The 18221-nt window shown below is 41.7% G+C and overlaps 1 protein-coding gene across 4 annotated transcripts in view; it reads left to right on the forward strand.

Moving 5' to 3' along the window:
* REPS2 (RALBP1 associated Eps domain containing 2) overlaps window positions 1–18221 on the forward strand; it is a 229191-nt gene that overhangs the window by 51030 nt on the left and 159940 nt on the right. For all 4 annotated transcript variants that reach the window (XM_004758909.3, XM_045089340.1, XM_013059620.2 and 1 more), the window contains exon 2: window positions 13133–13256. In XM_004758909.3, coding sequence (XP_004758966.2) covers window positions 13133–13256 — 124 coding nt within the window. The remainder of the gene's footprint in view (window positions 1–13132; window positions 13257–18221) is intronic.

An 18221-nucleotide genomic window follows, 5' to 3' on the forward strand; every position in this document is an offset into this window, starting at 1 on the left:
TCCATTAGAGGAGACTTGAGACCAATGGAGGTCAGGTGCCTTCCCCTTGGTCACCCAGTCTGGCAGAGCTACCTTTGACAAAGATAACGCATTTTTATAAAGTGAGGTGCTGCCTTGATCTGTGTTGGCGACTTCGAGGAAAGAGCACTGTGTTTGCGTGTTAAGTCTGGGCTGGGTGAGTGAGGATCGTTGCAGCTTTGCCCAGTTGGGCACTTTGTTTTGAAATTGCACCTGGAGCAAGTGGGAGGAGAATGGTTTTGGGTCTGTCTGTAATATTTTCTGCTGGCGTGGGGTTTGGCTTTGTCTCTTAGAACTTTTTTGAATTCACTTTAATTAGATAATACATGTATAAGATTCAGAATTCAGAAGGTATAATATGAAATACAGCAAACTCTTCCCTACCCCTGTGCCTTGGCCAGCCTGTTCCCTTCCCTCCGTCCCTCCCCTTCCCTTCCCTGGAGGGCAGCTGGCAGCCACGTTTGTTAGCTTCAACTTCCAGAGATAGCGTATGGATGTATGAGTAAATGTGTCTCCAGTCGACCCCCTTCAAAACACAACCTCCTCTACCTATACTGTGCACCTCACTTTTTCTGTTTCAGCAGTTTAACCTGATGACCTTTCCGTGTCATTCATGATCCTAGGAGCTTCCTCATTCTTGTGCAGGTTGTGGCTTTTGTTTCTTGTGGCAGGTCGCTGAATCCACTCTAGATAAAGTCGAACCAAAGAGGGATTAGGATTTTGGGTAACTGGTGGAATTGTTTGGAAGTTGGAGAAGAGGCCAGCATCTAATTTTCCGAGCCCTGCATAGCCCTATTGGTAAGTGGAAGCCACCTGTGCTCTTGCTCATACTGCACAGTGGAGAGCAGGGCTTGCCTGCACTGCAAGGGCTTCCATTGTCACCCTGAGCCAGTGAGATGGCTTTGCAGCTACTGCAGCTTCCCACCTGCAAAAGTAGATGCTCTGAGCAAGCAAGCTTCTCTTCCCTTATATTTCTCACTTCCAGAGTGAAGTCATGTGTACATATGTTTGATCAGTGGAGCCATGGTCACATGTTTGCAGTTTAGCTGCAAAGAAGCCTAGGAATTTGATTCTCAGCTTTCAAGTTGGGAGGCGAGACTTGTAACATGAGAAATTTCTCCAAATAGAGAAAAGCTTTCAAAAGACGATGGATAATCACAGATATGACACATGTCTACTAGAGCTGCCTAGAATTCTGTTGTGTGGATGAATCACAGTTGATTAAACTAATATTTTAGATGAGGGACCTCTTCGTGTTTTCCAATCTGTATCTTAGATAATATGTATTGAATGCTGTTGTACCTATGTCATTTTACTTGTGTAAAATGGAATATAAATTCATAGAAGTAGATTTCCTAGATCAAAGAGTTGATTATAATTCTTAGGGATATTGCCAAATGGTCTCTGGATGTTATACCAATCTGTGTTTCTGCTAGCCCTGTACAAGCTCCTGATTTTTTGCTGAGAGTCTTTTCCCTGTTCAGATTTCATCAGAGCCAGAGTGGCAGGCTGGGTCTTCCCCACTAACGGGGTAAATTTTGGGCCTTAGGCCAAAAATCCTGGCACACCAGGTCTGGGTTGTAACCTCTGCCAGGACAGTCTGTTTTTAGCATCTGGGCTGGATTCAGCCTATAATTTTATTATACATTCTCTAGCCTTAAATTAAATGGCATCTTGGGGCATCTGAAAGATAATGTAGCTTCCAAAATGGATTTGCAACTTGGGAGGAGCTTACATGTTGAGAGGACTTGAATCACTATGTTATTGCAAATGCGTAAGGACGTTTTCAAAGAATGGTTATGAAGATTTATAATACCTTTTCCCCTTTAAAAATAAAAAGCAAAGCAAATAAGTGAAATAAGCCAGACAGAGACAAATACTACATGGCATCACTTCAGTGTGGAATCTTGGGAGGGAAAAAAAAGGTCCGATTCATGGAAACAGAATAGCATGGTGGTAATCAGGGGCTGCGGTGGGTAAGAGGTGGAGGAAAGGGGGAGAGGATGGTAAGAGGGTACAGACTTGCCCTTCATAAGCTGTGCAAGGTCCGAGGATCTAATGTAAACATGGGGACTGTAGTTTATAACACTGTGTGGTATAACTGAAATAGGCTAAGATTTAAGTGTTCTAACACACACAAAATAGGTGAGGTGACGAATGTTTTAATTAACTCTGGGGGCAATCCTTTCATAATGTGTATGCATATAGAATAATCACAATATACACTTCATATGACAATTTTTTTGTCAGTTATACCTTAAAGCTGGAAAAAAGGGCAGAATCGTATTTTTAGGATGTTAGATTATTGCATAAATTTTGCTTCTTACTGAAATCTGGCATCCAGTTGCCCCAGTTGAAAATATGTAGTAGTATAGGAAGCCCTTGTTCAAAAGCTTCTGAAAATTTTAAACAAATTTACATAAATGGGTAGAAAATGGGGGGTAAATACACGTGTGTGATTTTTAAAAAAGATTTTATTTATTTGACACAGAGAGAGAGAGAGATCACAAGTAGGCGGAGAGGCAGGCAGAGAGAGAGGAGGAAGCAAGCTTTCTGCCAAGCAGAGAGCCCAATGTGGGGCTCGATCCCAGGACCCTGGGATCATGACCTGAGCCGAAGGCAGAGGCTTAACCCACTGAGCCACCCAGTCGCCCCATGTGTGTGATTTTTAAAAAAGATTTTATTTTATTTGAGAGGGAGAGAGAGAGCTTGAGTGAGCACATGAGCAGGGGGAAGATTAGAGGAGAGGAAGAAGCACGAGCAGGGAGCCCAACTATGTGGAGGCTCAGTCCCACGGCCTGGAGATTGTGACTTGAGTCTCAGGCAGACGCTTAACTGACTGAGCCACCCAGGCCCTGTGTTCTTCCCCAATGGAAGTGTTCGCTCTTTAAGCTGGCATTTACTGAGTATAGCTGATTATTTCAGGAAAATACCCTTTCTGCGTGGCTATTGAGAGTATCTTCAAGGATATAAAGTACAGCTCAGGGAGGCAGTGTGATGTTGTGCAAAGGTTGGTAACCCTTTGTGTAAAGGGCCTGGTAGTAAGTGTTTTAAAGCTTTGTAGGCCTAGAGGCAGAATTGGGGACATTAGTAGGTACTTATATAACAAGAGACAAAACAACTTTCCACAAGCTTTTTATTGACAAAATTCAAAATACAACAATCCAGTCCTTTTTTTTTTTTGGTAATACAGGTCTGCTAGTAAGAAACATGGGATTCTTGTTTTTCGGATAACATTTTACCTAATGGGATTCAAAGCTAGCGTTCCCTGGTCATCAAATTGATTGCAAATGTTCATTTGTTAAAACCGTTCTCAGCTCACAGGCCGTAAAAAACCAGGCAATGATCCAGATTTGGCCCGTGAACATTATTAGTTTTCCAACCCCTGTTGTAATGCGAAGACCATGAGCTTTGGACGCATGATTGTGTAGGTTTGAGTACTGGCTCTGAACTTGGACTTCGAACATCTCACTTAACTAAGTTGTGGTGTTTATTTGTGCATAAACTGGAGGTAATCACATACCACGTAGAATAAATATCTTCCCCATCTTTGTTGTGATTTTGAATTAGGATTCCAGTTCTATAGATGTTGATGTAATTTAGCTAGACTTACTTAGAATTAGTAACAGATTGAAGAGGCAGTTTGTCAGGGGATAGAGTGGTCTCAAAGTACTATGTGAAAACATGTTTTTGCAGTGGAGAGATCTGGCTGTCACCACCTTAACCAAATGGCCAAGCTTAGCAACCAGTGGTGAGGTGTTCTGACATTATGTGCCCCTCACTGATATGTACCTCTTACTATATCACAGGACCACCTATGTGGTGTTGCTGCCAGAAATGTTTGACGTGAGTGTTACCATAAGGAAACAGACAAATCTAAACTATGGAACATTCTTCAGGAACATTGTACACTCTTGAAAGGATTCAGTGTCATGACTAACCAAGTGAGTTGGTGCTAGATTAGGGGAAGATTAAGGGGAGGCAAGATAAAAATGTAATGCATAAGCATTAATTCAATCTTGGATATGAAAGAGTTCTGTAGGCCATTTATAGGACAATTGAGGGAATGTGAGTAGGGACCATATGTTGTATGATAATATTAATGTTGATTTCCTGAGGTGTGACGATGGTGGGATGGTATAGGAGAATATCTCTGTTTTGGGGAGATGAATAATAAAGTATTTAAGGGTGGGGGAGAGAGGCAGTGAGAGAGTGAGAGAATGAGAGAGAGAAAAGAGCAAGTTGTTTTGTTCAGTGCTGCTCACTTTGTAGCATGGCCCAAACACAATGCTTATAATGGGGAGGTACCAAATACATTTTAAAGTGTTAAGTATTTCTAAGTACTGTGGTACTTCATGTTGAGTATTTGGATGTGGAGGTTCTTGTTTTTTTGGGCAGCGCACCCAGGTACCTCTGGGCTGAAAATCCCTCTGGATTTTTAGAATGTGTAAATGAATAGGAAAGGAAAACTCAGGTTGGTTGACCCAACTCTTCAGCTGGTACGACTTGTCAGCATGTCCTTGAAATATTCCTCTGTATTTCTGTTGTTGAGGGTGCCTGCTTGGGGGCTGACATCCCCTGGGGGTATGCCGAGTAGAAGGAGGCTTGGAGGAAGAGGCCTGCCATGTGTGTCTCCAGAGCACCAAGCTGCTGGAGTGTCACTGAGATCTTCTGGGCTCTGAGGCAGAGGGCAAAATAAAGCATGATGAGGCCTTTCCTTGTGCTTTGATCCTAAGCAGTCCTTCCTAGTCGAGCAGGCATGGAACAGACAAGTTAATAAGCTCTTATATTCCTGCAGGAACTCTTATGGCTATATGGTGTGAGAGGACTAAAGCCAATTTAGCAGCCACTTGTAAAAGTAATTATAAGATGAGAGAAAGAAGAGCGATTCTGTTACTACAGACTGTGAAAATGAATTAATTCAGCAAACATTAATTGAGCAACTGAAAAATAGCAAGCATTGGAAAATATGAGTCCTGGGGTACACATGATAAAGATATACTCTTGCCTTGGGCTGGGCATGTGGGGGGGTAGGGGAAGGAGTTGGGGTATAGTGGAGACAGTGACCAAAATACAGACTTGGCAATATTACAGGCCTAGTGATGTGACAGAAAGCTAGCGAAGAGGGTTATTGGAATGCAGAAAACATGCCATATGGAGTTAAGGTTGCAAACATAAGGTTGGTCTTGAGGTGATCTGGAGAATGAGTCTTGCGGGTAATGAAGTGGGGAGACCTCCAGCTTCCAGACGGGATATACCACGTGCCCGAAGGCTTGAATGACTCTTATGTGTTGAGACTGGTTGGCATCTGGAGTGGCTGAAGCTTTAGATGCTTGGTGGAGAGGAGACAGACATGGGGTTGTTGGAAAGGTAGTTTAGGCCAGATGGGAGGGCCTCAAAAGCCATGCTCAGGAGTCTGGGTTTTACAGGAAGGGCTAGAAGCTAGGAAGAGGAGGAGGAGGAGGAGGAGGAGGAGGAGGAGGAGGAGTGAGGAGGAGGAGGAGGAGTGAGGAGGAGGAGGAGGAGTGAGGAGAAAGAGGAGGAGCAAGGAGCGCTGAAAGTCCCTTTGAATGGGAGGTGATCTTTTTTCTGTAAGATCTCATGGAGGGAGTGTGGGGATGGTGTGGTGAAAGTGCACGAGTCTAGGGGCAGGGCTTGAAGTAGCTGATGTGTGAGTTAGGAACCGGAACTTGGCAGCTGCAGCAGAGAAAGAATAGAAAATCAGGGTCCACTGGTGCTCTTGCAGAATTCTTTCTCCGAGCACAACTCCTCCTAACACAACTTTCTATAATTTTTAATCTTTCTAAGGAAGTCTTTAAAAAATACTTGAAGAAGAGAAGCTTATTCCAACCTTTGAATGGTCTGAAAATTTATTACATTTCAGCTAGGAAAGAAGTATTATTTCACGCAAACTGGAACATGTGTGGACTGATTACTCAGCACAGCCACTTAATCTTTCAGAGTTAGGTAGGAGGGAAGCTATTTTAGTGGCCTTCAGTCTTCTTCCAGAACTTTGTCCAGGTTCCTCCCAAATGCTTGGTGAATTTTTCTGATTTGTATTCAGCACCCCCACAGTTCATTGTACATCTGTAAGCTGTAAGGAAGTTGATTTCATCCAACACCCCCCCCCCCCATCTCTGGCCTTCCACCTGAGAAAACAAATACGAGTCCATAGGTTCTTGTCCTGTGTCAGAATTTGCACAATGTGTAATCTGAGATGGGTCCAGCTGAGAGTATTACAGTTCTGGAGTTTAAAAAAGAGGAGTGGAATCTTTGTATTTTTTCTTTATTTTGAGCAATGCTTGGCAACTTGGACTGTTTGAAGGAGCAGTTACGTAAAATATCTCCTGCTAATTGAGTATTTGGGGAGAAAGCACCACCTTATTGTCTTCAGTTCATGTTAAAATATTTCTACCAACAATTTAGAGCTTTTCCATGGAGAATTTAATTTAGCCTTAGAACGTCCTGAACCTTGAGAAACTAAACTTAGAAAATTTTGAGTTGAGACATTTCGGTCTTACAAGGGTCCATACGTAAGTTCAAAAGGCTTATAATTACTTTCTCTTCCTTATGGCTTGAATATTTTGGAAAGTTCTTGGGATATTTCTTGGAGGGTTAGTGTACCAAAAAGCAAGAAAAGTGACCGATGGGCTTACCTTACCTATGTGTGTATGTTCCATGTTTGCTACAAAGCAGTGACCCTAGTGGTGTGTGAGACCCAGGGACACTTTCCAAGGTAAATGAAGCAGTTTACTAATGTCAGTTGATGAAGTAGTGGTGGTCTCAAAGTACCAAGTGGAAGTTTAATAACAATTAAATTTACCTTTAGTTAAGAGCTTTTCAGTTCTGTGTATTCCTTACGGCAATGGAATAAATGAAGGCTAACTTGATACTGAATTAACACTGAAATAGTTAAATTATTTGCATGTCAAGTAGTATAGTTTTTTAGGGATGATTCTGCAACACAACTGTATTGATGCTGGAACCACATTGATGATGTTGGTGTTTTTTCCCGTGTGTGGGCAAGCCTGTACCTGAAGACGTATGACTTCTGTGTTCCCAGCAAGGGATGTATTATACAACTCAGGGACTTTTTGTTTGTGAGGGTGGGTTCATTGCCTTGATTGAGAATTTTTTTCAATCCTGTGCATTACATTCTGGATGCCTATCCTTGTGCTGGGAGGTGAATGGAAGTTACCTCTTGCCCTTGGAGAGAAGACACTTTAATGGGAGGCAGAGAGAAACAGATAATTGTAATATGGGATAAGTGCTGAAATAGACATGAAAAAGCTTGAATGTGGAGAATGTCAAATATACACATACACATAAGTACAGACAGTAGGAGAATGAATGAACCCTCACGAACACCATCATAAACCCTCCCGAACACCATCACTCAAACAGTTCTCATCTCACGGCCATGCTTGTTGTAGCCGTACGCTCTGCTCTACTTACTCCCCTCCACCCTTTTGTTTGGAAGCAAATCCAAGACAATATATCATAGGGTGGGCATTTATAGATATTTGAAGAGTCAGAGAGTACACAGGGAAAATAAACTATACCTGGGGAGTTGGGAAGGAAGGAGCTCTGGAGAAGTAGCATTCAAGAATGGAGGGAGTAAGTTCTGGTTTCAGGTGAAAGGGAAGGGACCCAACGATTACTGCATTGTATTAGGGCTATTTAGTACACTAGTTCATTTTCTTCTTCGCAATAGTCCTATGAGGGAGGCACTATCTCTGTTTTACAAATGAGGAAATTAGGTTTCAGGCAGATTAAAATAAATTTGCCTGAAGTTATAAAACTAATTAGTTTTCCGGGTTGCAAACCAGCCTTGACTTAAAGCCTATTTAGTTTGCCATCTTTTGCACCATATGCATAGATACACAGAAGTGAAAGTACAAGATGTGTCTGTGAAAGTGGGACATGTGGAGTGCAGCTACAGGATGTGTGTGCGTGCGTGCCTGTGTGTGTGTGTTCATGTGTCTGTGTGTTTGTCTGTGTTTGGAGATGAAACTAGAGAAGGTGCTCTGGGCCAGGTTGTGAAGGGACTTTAATGCCATACTAAAGAGATAGAATATTGTCCTGAGGTTGGTGGAGTTCCAGCTGAGAGGTCTTTTTTTTTTTTTTTTTTTTAAGATTTTATTTATTTATTTGACAGAGAGAGATCACAAGCAGGCAGAGAGGCAGGCAGAGAGAGGAAGGGAAGCAGGCTCCCCGCTGAGCAGAGAGTCTGATGTGGGGCTTGATCCCTGGACCCCGGGATCATGACCCGAGCTGAAGGCAGAGGCTTTAACCCACTGAGCCACCCAGGCGCCCCCAGGCTGAGAGTCTTAAAGCACGAGAGCAGTGTTGTCAACTTCTCCAAAGGAAGAATATGCATGATATATGGAGACGGACTGGAACTGGAAGATGAGCTCAGGTGAGTACGGGGCAGAAAGATTATTTACTCAACCAGTACTTATGAAGTATAGACAATATGGCAGAGAACGATGAACAAGAAGCACATCTCCCTATTTCATAGAGATTAGTAGAGAATTAGTCACATGCAAATGGCCTGTTGTAATGTGATTTATAATAAGAAATATATATTTGGTCTTCAACCCAGTTCCTATAGCACAGAACTCCTAAAATCCTTGGAATTTCCTGTGATCAGAGCAGTAACTGTGTCTTTTGTTACGTTAATAAGGTGACTTGGGGTAAGCCCTTAGCGAACCTGAGATGCAGGCTGGTTGCCAAGGGAAGCAACCCTGTGATTTGGAGATTTGGAACTTCTCATATCCTCCCTTCACAGACCTCCAGGCAGGGAGGGCACTGGGGGTTGAATCAGTCACCAATAATCAGTGATCTAATCAATCATGCTTATGTAATGAAGCACCCATTAAAAACCCCAAAGGACAGCTTTCAAAGAGCTTCTGGGTTGGTGAGCTCCAGGTATCTGGGGAGAGTGGAGTGGTGCTCCAAAAGGCTATAGAAACTCTGCACACTCCCCCATACCTTGACCTATTAATTTCTTTCATTTGGCTGTGCCTGGGTTATATCCTTTTTATAATAAACTTAATCCACTGAGTAAAATGTTTCTTGGAGTTCTGTGAGCTGTTGTAGCAAATTAACCAAACCTGAGGAGGGCTCACGGGAACTTCTGATTTATAGCCAATTGGTAACAAGCTGGGGTTGTGACTGATGTCTGAAAGGGTGTGTGTGTGTGGGGGGGGGACCCAGGGAGCAGAGGACCAAGCCCTTAATCATTCACGAAAACCTCCTATATCTTGGGAAGAACAGTGAGTCTGCAGTATTTGAACCACGACCTGCTCCCTACCTGCCCTCCACCAGTTCCATATGAGGAAAGCTCCGTTCCTGATGGACCCAGCCAAGAGTCTGATGCTGTCTATACATAATCCTGTCAGAGCAGAGTTGAACGGCAGGACACCCAGATGTTGTGCTGAACAACAGGACACCCAGATGTTGTCTGAATTACTTGGTGCTGTGTGGGATACCTCCCCCTTCACATTCTGGGATTGGTTTCAGGACCATAATACCTATGATCCTATGAAAAGGTGATACACTTTCTAGTTCTCAGAAAAATGCAAAGTAAAACTGCAGTGAGATACTAGCACAGTCCTATTAGAACGGTGAAAATGAAAAAGCCCAAGAATACCAGTGTTGGCAAGGACGTAAAACAAACTGAATTCCCAAACACCATTGGTGGCAGGGTGGCCAGATCTACTAACACTAAACATATACATATCTGGTAAGCCAGCAATTGCCACTCTTAGATAAAAATCTAATAAGAAACGTATTTCAGGTCAATGTATTCTGTTCTGCATGTCTTGACAAGACATGAGCAAGAATATTATAGCTGCACGATTCAGAATAGACCCAAAGTGGAAAGCATCCGAATGTCCAGTGGCAGAAGCATAGATAACTTGTGATATTCACACAAATATTTGAATAACAACGAAAATGACTGAACATTACTTCACTCAGCAGCTTGGAAGAATGTCAGAAACAACAGTGAACAAAGAAGCCAGACATGTGGGTACATAGTCTTTGACTACATAAAGTTCAGAAAAAGGCAAGGAAAATGGCATATGGGTAGCGATTGAAAGGAGCTACACAGGGGGGGCTTCTAGAAGGCTTGTAATGTTTTATTTCTTGATCCTGGCCGCTTGTTACATAGTTGTGTTCCATTTGAGAAAACTTATGTCCCTATACACCATACACTTAGGATTTGTATGCTTTTCTGTATCTATATTATTATGCTTTTCTATATGAATATTATATTTCTTCTAGAAACAAATTCTGATAATTAGTATTGATGTTTACTAGTTGAGTTGAGGAAAACTCACTATTATCTGAAAGTCACAGTCGGGTTCTTCGTCTCTCTCTGTATTAGTGCCTGCTTGTTTTGTTGTGAGAACATCACCAACTAATGAAATAAAGTTAGGAAAAAGTTAAAGAAATTTGTTCCTGTATGGTTAAGCATGTGAATTCTATTTAGAAAATTTGTTACGATAGCAAGGTGAGGTACTAGGAAGGGTTAAGGCCATGACTGAGGGGAAGATAGGCTTGGTTTGGGACATGGGTCAGTGGTTGACTGGATATGGTTACCATTGACAATAAGTTTCTGATTTAGGATATGGAACAGTTGACATCAGCAAGATGAATTAGCAGGTGCCAGGATACATGGGGAGGGGCTTAGTTATGTTATTTTCTAAGATGGGGCTGGGTATCTGCATTAGGGTTTTGGAAAAGCACCTGAAGCTCTGAGATGTTACATTTGGAAAGAGGGATTTGGTGATCATTTGGATCGTAATTGAGGCAGTGCATTTATTGAATAGATGCTATTGTCAGCACTGCTAATTAGCTCTCATGAGGTAATTACCGTTATCTCTCCTTACACTTATGGGGAGACTGAGGCACAAGAGTTAAGCAGTTTGCCTTAGGTTATGCAAACAGTTAATTAGTGCCCAGGCCAGGATTCACAACCAAGTCTTTTACTCCAAGGGCTATTCTCTTTGCTATAACATCACATACTGCTTCTCCAGTCAAGAATGAATCTGGGGTGGACTGAGACTTTTGGAACAGCAGTCTGAGAAACTCAGCAGACCCTCTTCAATGAAACAACCCTTTAAGTGGTAATAAAAAAATATGAAAAAATTAAAGTCATTGGAAATTGACCTGAGGACATAGAGCAAATGGAGAAGCATCCAAGAACACCTTCTAAATCTTAGTCTGCAGTATTTGAACCACGACCTGCTCCCCACTTGTCCTCCACCAGTTCCATATGAGGAAAGCTCCGTTCCTGATGGATGCAACCAAGAAGACAGGACTCGCTGTTCCCCAACCCCAGCTGTAGTCTAGGGCTAGGAGTTAGACCACCTGCTAGGAGAAATACTTTAAGTATCAGAAGAAAGGGAGGGAGGGAAGGGGAGACAGAGAGGGAGGGAGGAAGGGAGGGAGGGAGAGAGAGTGAAGGTGAGAGAGAGAGAGAGAGAGAGAGAGAGAGACACTAATCTATACATTCAAGAAGCCCCGCCCTGTCCTCCCCCTTGCTGTGGCTGCCAGGCTATTTGTGTCTCTGTGAAGCAGGCTGAGGACGCCTGCAACCACAGTGATGCCTGCAGTTGGGGTGGGGACTTGGGTGTACAGTCTCTTAAATAACACAAAGCTCGGTGTTCTTCCTGAGATTGAGCAACTTTCCTTGAATATATGCTCCCTGGATTGCTACGAACCTTTGGTTAATTTGCAGAGTTCTGTCCATTTGCATAGTCGGTTTTCTCATTGCTTTGATGGAGGACAGAATTTTTGGAGGCCTCTTTTTGCTGACATCCTAGTTGCATTTTTGTCGGATTTTTTCTTAAGATTAATTAGTGGCTCTTTATAGTTTGGAAATCTAAAAGCCCATCCATAAGGATCAACTAAAAAAAGAAACTACGGTGTATCTTTATAGCAGAATATTGTGTAGTTGTTAAAAGAAAGATGTAATTTTTTTTTTTAAGATTTTATTTATTTATTTGTCAGAGAGAGCGAGCGAGAGCAAGCACAGGCAGACAGAGTGGAAGGCAGAGTCAGAGGGAGAAGCAGGCTCCCTGCGGAGCAAGGAGCCCGATGTGGGACTCGATCCCAGGACGCTGGGATCATGACCTGAGCCGAAGGCAGCTGCTTAACCAACTGAGCCACCCAGGCGTCCCAAGAAAGATGTAATTTTAACTGTGCTTATAGAGAAGATTTTTCTTCAAGGAATAATGCTAAATGAAAACAAGTTGCAAAATAGTATGTGGTATTCTGTTTGTGTAAAGTATTGAATAAACAAGAGGAAAAACACAGGTGTGTGCTATATATATACACGTGTGTGTGTGTAGAACATTTCTAAAGGAATACAAAAAAAGAATATGATGTTTTCCTCTGGGCCATAGGAAGTGGAGGCTGCTTTTTAGATCCTCACCCCACTTACTATTATTTGAACTTTTGAGTTTACTTTGAAATAACTTTAAAAAGTCTTTGAATATTTGTTAGTTTTAAACTACCAATAGGATGTGTGTTAGTTTAGGTCTGCAAATTAAAGATTGCAAGATCTTAAAGACATTTGTGTTCATAGTCTACCCCCCCTTTTGCTTCCCTGAAGTGAGCACTTGTGATGTAGTTTCAATGCTTAGGAAATCCTGTTGCCTGAAAACTTTAAAAATAATTAATTCACTTTTAGTTTTGATCAGCTGGGGTGATCCACAAGTAGCGGTAATGACTAACCTGTTCCCTTTTCACTCCAGTGATCTTCTAGACTTTGTACATTAGTATCCACGCTCCCTGAACAAGTCACTATCTTTTGTAAGAACAGTAATAGCCATCCTCTGTCACCTTTATTTTTATCTTTGAAAGAGGAGGAATAATCACTCAGTCCTGAAACATCACGAGTAGGTATAAATTTAATTATCTGAATTGAAAATCTTCCTACCAACTGGAGGAAAAAAAAACCCAACCAGTGTGTACACATAGGTTCTCCAGGGAGTTTTTGGTTAGCTACACTATGAAATCCTTCAGATTTCATAATATATCTTGTCTCATTTTCCTGTTATGAAATGAGGTTTACAGCCTGGCTTTTCTTGTCTCTTTTCAGATCACAGAACTGTGTGGTGCAAAGCGAGTTGGTTATTTTGGTCCAACACAGTTTTACATTGCCTTAAAACTGATTGCTGCAGCACAGTCTGGCCTCCCTGTACGGATAGAGAGTATTAAATGTGGTAAGTGTCTCCCATTTATACATTTTATTGTCCATGACCAGTGTCTTTTTTATGAGAACCGTTTTTAGTGGGCTTAAGGCCTGTTCTGTAAGCATTTGTGGAATTTCTCCTTGCTTCTTCCAACTGTTGTAAAATAAAGTAAGAAAACTTAGCAGGTATCTTACTTTTTCTTTCTGAAATGGGAAAAAAATTCAGAGAGTGACCTGAGATTCATGCCTTTTTAAATATTTTTTTTAATTTTAGATTTTTTAGTGTTTTTTTTTTTTTGCTTGTTTGTTTGTTTGTTTTTTAAGATTCATGCCTTTTAATGGACTTGAAGTTAAAATAGATTTTGTTTTTTAGCAGGAGATCAGGACAGGAATTCTAGAGCCTGTGGCAAAATAATAACATTTAGTTTTATTTTCCTCTTGAGGAATATATAATGCCATTTGGAGTTCTGTTAGGGACAAGGACACAAATACATGGGAGAGTTTGAGTGGAACCTATTTCTACTTCCTCTCCTGTCCCTGCGAGTCATATCATACATGATCGTCCTTCAGTCCCCCAATACCTGAAGCACTCTTCTAATGATCAGTAAGTACTATGGAGCTACCAAAATTTTGGCATAATGAACTTAGCTTCTCAAAGTTTTGATTTAATGTTTTCTTATCTTGCTATCCCTGTCCCCAGCTGAGTGACTTCTTTGAACACTTTGCACAACTTAAACAAAAAGCAAAGCCCCAAACTTAGCATCTTTTATACTGCCTCAATATTGGGCTTACAAATCTTTATGAAGAAGGTAGATTATTCCTGGGCCGTGCTGAGGTCCTCTGTCCATTTACTCTGATCTCAGTTACTCTCATAAATTCACACAGCCATGCAGGAGCTTCTTCCTTTTCCTCATTTTGAGATTAAAACCAGACAACTGTCCATGCCTGTCCTGTAATGTCCTTGGTAAACCTCACAATGGGTTCAGGAAACTTGTAGAACAACTCTTGAATAGCTGAGAAGAGTCTGAAATCTTGACTATGGGAAATAAAATACTTTTGCGCTAACCATCAGGAAGCCACAATCATCATGCTAATCTTTATTAAAGGCTTAATGTCTGCCAGAAACCATCTCATTTAGTCCTCCTGACAGCCTACTACATTAGGTGTTTGTGTTCGTTTGCATTGCCTAGGATGAAGTGTGAAACAAATTCCACTGAAATCCCAGTGCCTTAACAAAATGCAGGTTCGCTTTCTGCTTTGCAGTGGGTTACAGTGACCCTCGAGGGCAGCTGCCCTCCATGTGGTGGCTTCATGACCCCAGCTACTTTGTCGCGGCACTCCCCGCTCCCCCGCAAGCACCTGTTCCTATAATTGCTGCAACAGAGAAATTGTTTCTCACCCTAGCAGTTAAATACTTGGTCCTGGATGTGACTCTCATTACTCCTGCTCAAGGCCAGAACTTGTCACATGGATCCGCTGAACTACACCACTCACTGGGGGTGGTGTCATTCTCTCCCGTGCCTGCAAGGAGAAAACTGGCTGTGGATAAACACTGGAAGTCTCTCCTGTGGTGCTGTTATCCTTTTCTTACAGATGTGGAAATTGAAGTTTAGGGGGCTTTGAGTAATTTGCCTAAAGACATAATGTTAGCGGAGTTTGGAGCCAGAAGCTCAGCCTTTGCTTCCCTCCCTTTTCGTGCATAGTAGCCTCTTCTTGATGATTCTGTTTAGTAAGGTGCTGATTGTAATCTGGAATCAGGGAGTATTTTCTGAATGGAAAAAAAAAATCTGATCCAAAAGGCACACTTTGGTATTACATAATTTGGTTCCTTAAAATAATTTTTAATGGAGCATTATTTCAGTGGCAAGTTTGGTATTTACCACTATAAGTTAGAGTGATCACTGCTATAAGTCACTTGCTGTGATTAGTTTAAAGTCACATCACATTGTACTTGGACTTGGGGTAGGCAGAAAATTTCCAGTTTCCATTCCACTGTAAGTGATCATTAAGCTTTATTGTCGTATCTTCCAGTTTTATCTTCTGGAAAAGTTAAAGCTGCTTTGTTGTATACAAGAATACATTTTTAAAACTTTTGTTGCTTGTTTTAAGTTAGAATGGTTTTTTACCCAATTTGTGCCCACATCTACAGCTTACTTTCCTGGGAGTGGAGAGGGGATAAGAAGGGGTTGTCTAAATTATTACATGGGTAAAGGATTAACAGTTATTCACAAGTATAAGGCTTTCTCAGTTGTATTTTATAAATCCTGATGTTGCCTTTTATCTTTGACAGTTTAAGTGTATCCATAGTTAATTTTGAATTTTCTTCCTTCATTTACAGATTTATTAAATAAAAATTATTTGCAGTCAGCGCATGTTAAGAACGAGAGCAAGATTGGGCCACATTTTGAGCTGCCACTTAGAATTTTCCCAATTTATTGCTTGAAATCCATTAAATCAGTGTTTGATGACACAAACCTTGAAGGCCAAAGAGAATGCTCTGTGAGAACTTAATCTGAAAGGTTGTAGTAACGTCATCGTGCTCATGGAGTTGAGTTCATTCTTACTTCGAATTACCCGCGTCTCTGTGTAGTCTGTGTTAACCTCTAGCCCCTAGCCTTGCCCACTTTGGCCAACCACCACCATCTATAGTTGTTCAATCCAAGAACCTAGAAGTCATCCTTGATTCTGCCCTCTCCCTCACTCCAGAGGATAATCCATCAGCAGTCCTGGCCCTGTGGCTCTAGTCTCATTGCCTGCTCCCTCCATCTGTCTGTACCCACTAGACCAGGCCACCTTCAGCCGCTCACTCGGATGTCACAGTGGTTTTGTCATTGATTTCTGGCCTCCTCTCTTCTCTCTTCCAGTCTCTTTTCCCATGTGGCAGTAGGAATGATCTTTTCATCCATCTCCCGGAAATCCTCCCCTGGTTGGCTTGTTGTACATCAGACTAGAATCAAAGTCATTACACTCATCGTTAAGGCCCTAAGTAATCTAGTCTCTTCTTCTCCATCCTTATCTTAAACTTGCCCCCTCCTCTTGTGTTCACAGTCTGTAGCCGGACCTCACTGGCCTAGCCATTTCTGGTGCAGGAAAGACCATGTTATCTCGAGGTCTTCGGTTCCCGCAGTCTGTTTCCCCCCATCTTTTTCCAGTGGCTGGCTCTTCCTGCTCATCCTTCAGGATTTGTGGACTGCCCCACCATTCTGTGTAAAGTAGGTTTTGTCAAATTAATTCATTAATGAAGGAACCAGCATAGAGTAAAGCTGGTTCAAGAAAGTGTAGGAGAGTCAGAAATATTTATAGTCATGGAAGGAAAGAATGCTGGAGTAAGATTGCTAAATTACATATAAAATTGGTTAATACCCTGTAGAGCAGTAAAACTATAACTTGGTTATTATACTCTTTTCTAAGATGAAATTCACTTGCATTGTTATTAGACAAGATTAGTTAGCTACCAGTTTTCTAGCAGTGAAGTTGTAGAATGTGTAATGAAGAGTAAATAGTAAGTCAAAGCCAAAATTCAGATCCCTAGGGAGTTAGGTAATCCTTGGATGGGTTAATCCTGTTAGACAATGCTTTTGGGTGGCCTCCCTACTTTACTCTCCGCCTGCATCTGCTCCTTTAGAGCGCTTTTATCAGTTTGTAAATACTCCTTTACCAGTTTGACTAATTTCTGTCTTCCTCACTAGTCTGCAAGCTTACCTGAAGGGAAGGGGGGAGGTCTGTGTTGTGGAGCACTGTAGACACTCGGGGTGTGTTTGTTGAGTGAGTGAAGAGATGAGTGCTTCTTCTTGGGGCCTGAGTCTTAATTATCTGTCACTTTTTAAGCTCAAACAGTTGGATTTCAGATTCATCCAGAACTCCTAAGGGGTTTCTAAAGAAGTCTTTCTAAGGCTGTGGTTCCCAGCCTTATTTGCACTTGAGAATCTGCTGGAGGGCTTTAAATGCAAAATAAAAAAATACAGGTGCTATAGGCCACCTCCAGAAATTCTCATTAAATTAGCCTGGGCTGCAGTCTGAACATAAGGATTTTTAAGAGTGTCCCAGGTGATTCTTACTGGGAGCCAGGGTTGAGACCACGTTCTAATGAAAGCTGAGTGGAGCATTTTCAAGAACTTTGCTTAAACTATGAGTATATTTTCAGTGATAGCAGGGCGTGAACTGGGGTGAGGCCAGAGGCACCCAGAGTACATAACTTTAAGGGGGAACTCATTCTTAGGACTGTACAAGTGCTGATTCTCCATTTACATAATCAGGACCCTGAGAGTAACCATCTCTTTAAATGTTGGCACTAAGTCTCTCTCTAGCCTCACCCTATTTGGCTTGTTAAACGGATGGTATAAACCTTACAGTGATATAGGAGGATAGAAGGAAGGGGTGAAATTGAGGGCCAGTGGAGAATTCCTGATGAGGAAAATACATGGTGGATATTTGCCTCAGGAGCTGTTGTCCCTTCCTTTGTGAAGACTGGTCCCAACAGGGTGTGAGGACTGAGGGAGATAGGTAGGGCTGAGGTGGGCTCCTTTGGCAGTCTGATACTTCTTGGAATAATGTTTTAAGTGTATACAAACACATAGGAGTCGAAAGAAAACCAGTTATTTTGAAATTAAAACTAAAGCTTTTTAAAAAGTGTTATATGGCAGTATACATACTTTATTAATGCATGAAATAAGAGACTTAATAGTGACCTAAATAACTAGCATACTTTCAAAGCAGTGAGGGGCATAAACAATACTTCAAGATGTCTACAACAAGTGTAGTGTGATATATAAATATCTGGTCTCGGTGGGTGACATTTACAGGTGCTGCTAATGATACTACAGTGTTTTGTGGCCTGTGTTCATAATTGAAGGAAATGCTAACTTGCAGCTAGGGTTGGGAGAATAAAGACATAATGTTTTTTCTTCACCGAGATGACTGGCCCCATGATTTTTTTCCACAGTCCCTCTGGAAGTCTCTGAATCCTAATAATGCAATAACGTGGTTCAGATAGCCT

The sequence above is a fragment of the Mustela putorius genome, unplaced genomic scaffold, assembly GCF_011764305.1.
Source record: "Mustela putorius furo isolate JIRA1106 unplaced genomic scaffold, ASM1176430v1.1 tig00003836_pilon_pilon_pilon, whole genome shotgun sequence".
NCBI lineage: Eukaryota > Metazoa > Chordata > Mammalia > Carnivora > Mustelidae > Mustela > Mustela putorius.